Below are 4,599 nucleotides of genomic sequence, written 5' to 3' on the forward strand. Positions count from 1 at the left end.
TTTAGGACTTATGTATTTATATATCTAATGTTTAAATTTTTATATCTATTTATATAATATTTTAATGTCTAAATCATATCAATGTATGTAAATGAAAAGATATGTTTCACTTTAAATAAATTCATTTATGGAGCTTTTTTATTTGATTTAAAATTTTGAACATTAAGTAAATATAAATATTTAAATGTTGGATATATAAATATAAAAAAAAATATGATATGAATTAAATCCTCTAAATTTCAACCCATATGATAAAAACATGTGCTTTCAAGTGCTAGACAAGTAAATAAAAATGCATTTATTAATACATATAATATATTAATATGTTGATATATATTTTTTATAAATTGTAAAGTATTAAGCTTACCAAATCGCGATCATATCCGCGCTCCCAAACGCGCAGCGTGCAATCAACCCGCCTCGCGACTCCGAGGTAAGCCATTTTGGGCATTAGGCCCCCCAGCGGGAAGATGACAACCAGAAGCGCAGCTCACGTGGGTGCTTTCCAAGTTAACTGGAGCATCTTCGCTAAGCACATAATTAGTGACTAATCACATGATTAAGATCTCCACTGTGTGATAACTCGTCGCTTTCCTCACCCGTGGTTCTTCGCGTTGCTGTTGAGACGACACATGCCGATTCTTTTCGATTTGGTTAACGTGGGAAGGCCGAGGGTAATAATAACCATGATTCCAAAGCAAGAAATCCGTTTTCCTTTTGCCTGCTCTTTTTCTCTCCTCCTCAAAAACTTAAAAGCATTTTGGGCCCTTTAATCTGCAACCTTAATGAAGGGAGAATTCGAAGAAAAGGGAAGAGTGATTAAGGTTATCCACCTTCATAAAAACTGTCATTAATGGGAAGAGTATCGCTTGAGACTGGATGCCGTTTTCCATTTATATAAATGCTCTCGAACACCCCAATCGTTGGGCTGCACCAAGTTTGGCAAAAGTGGCCACTTTGTGACATATTACCTCTTCATCTCCAGCCTTTTTGCTTCTCTTCGCCCTGGCTCTCGTCTTAGGATTTAGTTTTGGCAGCGAGAAGGGGAGGGGGGGAGGAAAGAAAGGAGGGATTTTTGAGACGGAGATGGGGAAAAGGAGAGGGTTTTGAATGGCGGGAGCTGAACACCGAAGCTGAACCAGAGCGTAGAAGTTGGGGTGAGGCTGAGAGAGATGTGGGATCTCAACGGCTCGCCGGATAATATGGTGGGCTCGGAGGGGGACGAAGGCGAGAGTTCATCGCAGAGGAAGGGAAAAGAGCCGGAGTCTGCTGTGTCGACGGAAAATTCAAGCTCGTCGGCGGTTGTCGTAGAGGCCTCCGACGAAGGGGAGGACAACTCTGGCGACAGAGAAGTTGGAAAAATCTTCGGGATCAGCGTCACGGGCGGCCAGCAGCCGTTTGTGACGCGCCAGTTCTTCCCCTCTGGCGAAGCAGTGGCGCAGAACTGCGGTGATCCGCCACCGAGGGCGCACTGGGCGGCGGTTCAGTTTCGACCACCGGAATCGGCAGCTGCGGCAGCGCCTTCAGGGCAACCGATGAAGAAGAGCAGGCGAGGACCGAGGTCAAGGAGCTCTCAGTACAGGGGAGTGACGTTTTACCGGCGAACAGGCCGGTGGGAATCCCATATATGGTTTGTTCCCTCGCTTCAGTCACCCGAAAGCTAGAAAAAGAAAGTTTTCCCTTTTCTTTAAATTTTTCGGAACTTGGTTCTGATTCTAAACATCCTATCATTCATTTTTGTTCATTTAACTGTGCAGGGATTGCGGAAAGCAAGTGTATTTGGGTATGCTTTGCATTTTATAACTATATTACTTTGTTATTTTGTGTTTCTTCAATTGAATTCTTTGTTATACCGTTTTTCTGATTTTATTGTTCTTCTACTTTTCTGCTTGATTTGTTCAGGTGGATTTGACACTGCCCATGCCGCTGCCCGGTGACTTTCCTCTCCTAAATCTCTCTTCTGTCAAAGAAATTTCTTCAAATTGCTAACATCTTTGGAGGCTTGTTTCAGGGCGTATGATCGAGCGGCGATCAAGTTTCGTGGTGTCGACGCCGACATAAACTTCCATTTGGATGACTATGAAGATGATTTGAAGCAGATGGGCAATTTAACAAAGGAAGAATTTGTTCATGTGCTCAGGAGACAGAGCACTGGGTTCCCAAGAGGAAGCTCCAAGTACAGGGGAGTCACCCTCCACAAATGCGGCCGATGGGAAGCTAGAATGGGCCAGTTCCTTGGGAAGAAGTAAGCATCATTGATCCCCCTTCTCTTCATTACACGATCTTCGCTTAATCTGCGTTCTAATAATCTCTTTTTCCACATTACTTCACATTGCAGGTATGTGTATTTAGGCCTTTTCGACACCGAAGTGGAGGCAGCAAGGTAAGCAAATGACGCAACATTGTATATATAACCAAAAAAAGCTCTTCTCTTCCTCCTAAAGCTGCAAGCTTTGAACCTTTAAACATGGCAATTTATCTAATACTCGCAGAGCTTATGACAAGGCAGCGATTAAATTTAATGGGAAAGACGCAGTGACAAACTTTGATGCCAGCATATACGCTGATGAGCTAGGTTGTTCGAGTAAGCAATTAACAATTTTTTTAAGTTGTTCTGCTTCTGCTCTCCCTGTAATGAATGATTCACCTGCCTTGCAACTCTTCAGCTGTTCAAGCTGAGCACAATCTTGATCTGAGTCTGGGGAGCTCAGCCCCTAAGATAAGCACAGCCAATCCAATGGATGAGGAGAGCTCCGGCTGTGCAAGCAGCAGCGGTGGCGCAGATCAACGGTTTCTGACTACTTGCCGTGATGTCATCAACACAAACACAAAGGTGCACCATTACAAAAACTTCTCACGGCCTGAAACTGATCTTATAATTGTTGTTATTCATTTCTTAACATGATTCACATCTAAAACTTTAATAGCTCAAGCTGCCTGAGAATGAAAGCAGAGTCAATTTCCACCTCGGCCATCATATGGAAATGCTGAAGCATTCTTCCTACATCCAGGCGCCACAGTTCGCGCTTCCCCCACCGCAGTCAGTTGGGTTCCAGTTCATCCGTCACCAGCTCTCTCATCCTTCCAGTTTTCACCAAGTACGTTTCTAAAAAACAGACCTTTTTGAACAACACGATAAAAATATGAGCAGATTTTGTAAAATCAGAAGATAAACTTCATCATTCTCTGGCATATTGCAGTATCATCCTGGCGGCAACTTGGCCGCAGCGAGGAGCAGTGGAGACGTTCATCTTTCACTGGCGATCGACGGTGGAAGCAGTGGAAGTAACTGGGCTCCGCTGCCCGCCGTCGTCGGCCCTCAATTCTCCTCCCCCACCGCCGTAGTAGCTGCAGCATCATCAGGATTCCCACCGCAGGCAGTGAAGAGCTCTCACAATTGGCTGCACAAAAACGGGTTGCAGTCATTGGGCCGACCATGACCCGACTCAACTCCTCCCCACCCAAAAAACACAGGGTTGAAAAATATAAGATTTTGTTTGTTGAGATACTTGACAAAGGAGAAATGACAGCGCCTCTATCCTCTCTGCCTTTTTTTTACCTGTTTCCTTTTCATTCGCATTTTTTGTTGCAAGCAAACATTCTGTTCTAATGGAGATAGAGAGAGAAAGAGAGAGAGGGGGCGGTGAATGAATTCAATGATTTGTGCTGGAACATTAAAGTCGCAACCTGTGAAAGGGAGAATCAGAATGGGATTTCCAATTTTGGGCTGTTGAAATAATTGGTGTGGGGTGCGGATGCTTAAGTCTAATAAAGGCAACAAGGGTTGATTCTAACAATAAGAAATTGTGTGAGGGGGGAAAAGCTAAATAAGGTGGATTACAGGTGGGCCGATGAAAGTTGGGACGTGGAGTGGTGGATGGGATGACGTGTCGCTATCGTCGGTCCTTCGAATCAGTTCACTGCGGGCTCATGCAGTCAGACCGAAAAAGAGGACTATTATGGCGAGAGGGACATCTCACCGCAGACCCCCAATACGCACAGTACACACCAACCTTTTTTCCTCTCTTCTTTTCTCTCTCTAATTGGCAACATGCATGTGTTTTGTAATCTAAATTATTCTTCTATTTTATTAAATCTCATTAGTCTCATCATTAATACTAATATAATAATCAAATTATTATTATTATTATTATTATTTGCAATTTCTATCTCTTTTGATCTTTGACTTGAAATTTTTTTTTTTAAATTATATTATAAAATCTCATTTTGTGTGGACATTTAAATTATAATTTTATGAGTTTAAATTTGTAGCAATAATTGTGAATTCTTTTGGGATATTTAAGGTACACTCATACACATATAACATACATAAAATTAGAAATGAGCTAAAGTATAAATGTGAAATATAATATAAATATTTTTGAAAATTGTGATTTAAGGCGTACATGATTTTGATGGTGAAATTAAAAAAAAAGTTCATATGAAATAGTTAAAATGCTCATTTTATTAACTTCTCTTTGGTGTTTTAAAAAGTAATTTAAAAGTTGTCTCAAATGGCTTTTTTTTTTCTTTCTAAAGTAATTTTTAATAAAAAAATTAGAAAGCTTCTTAAAGTAGCTTTTAGGCTTCATTTAGGAC

General features: G+C 41.4%; 1 protein-coding gene across 2 annotated transcripts; it reads left to right on the forward strand.

Annotated features, from left to right (window-relative positions):
* Positions 1-716: 716 nt before the first annotated feature.
* Positions 717-4,110, forward strand: LOC110095317 (AP2-like ethylene-responsive transcription factor TOE3). Of its 2 annotated transcripts, none has more exons than XM_020820828.2 (9): positions 717-1,630; positions 1,758-1,783; positions 1,903-1,933; positions 2,012-2,245; positions 2,339-2,383; positions 2,493-2,575; positions 2,667-2,833; positions 2,928-3,098; positions 3,201-3,440. In XM_020820828.2, exons 1-9 carry the CDS (start codon positions 1,173-1,175, stop codon positions 3,438-3,440), a joined length of 1,455 nt encoding a protein of 484 aa, XP_020676487.1. In that variant the 5' UTR covers positions 717-1,172. The 2 variants fall into 2 exon arrangements, with proteins under 2 accessions (XP_020676487.1, XP_020676477.1); XM_020820818.2 differs by having other exon boundaries at positions 723-1,630; positions 2,493-2,584; positions 3,201-4,110.
* The last annotated feature ends 489 nt before the right edge of the window (positions 4,111-4,599 follow it).

This window comes from Dendrobium catenatum, unplaced genomic scaffold, assembly GCF_001605985.2.
Source record: "Dendrobium catenatum unplaced genomic scaffold, ASM160598v2 original_scaffold_76759, whole genome shotgun sequence".
NCBI lineage: Eukaryota > Viridiplantae > Streptophyta > Magnoliopsida > Asparagales > Orchidaceae > Dendrobium > Dendrobium catenatum.

Bases quoted from the DNA above. Each gene is read 5' to 3' on its own strand.
- LOC110095317 (XM_020820818.2), top strand. From the start codon at position 1,173: ATGTGGGATCTCAACGGCTCGCCGGATAATATGGTGGGCTCGGAGGGG. The intron at 1,631-1,757 runs GTTTGTTCCCTC...TTAACTGTGCAG, and splicing joins CGGTGGGAATCCCATATATG to GGATTGCGGAAAGCAAGTGT. The intron at 3,099-3,200 runs GTACGTTTCTAA...GGCATATTGCAG, and splicing joins ATCCTTCCAGTTTTCACCAA to TATCATCCTGGCGGCAACTT.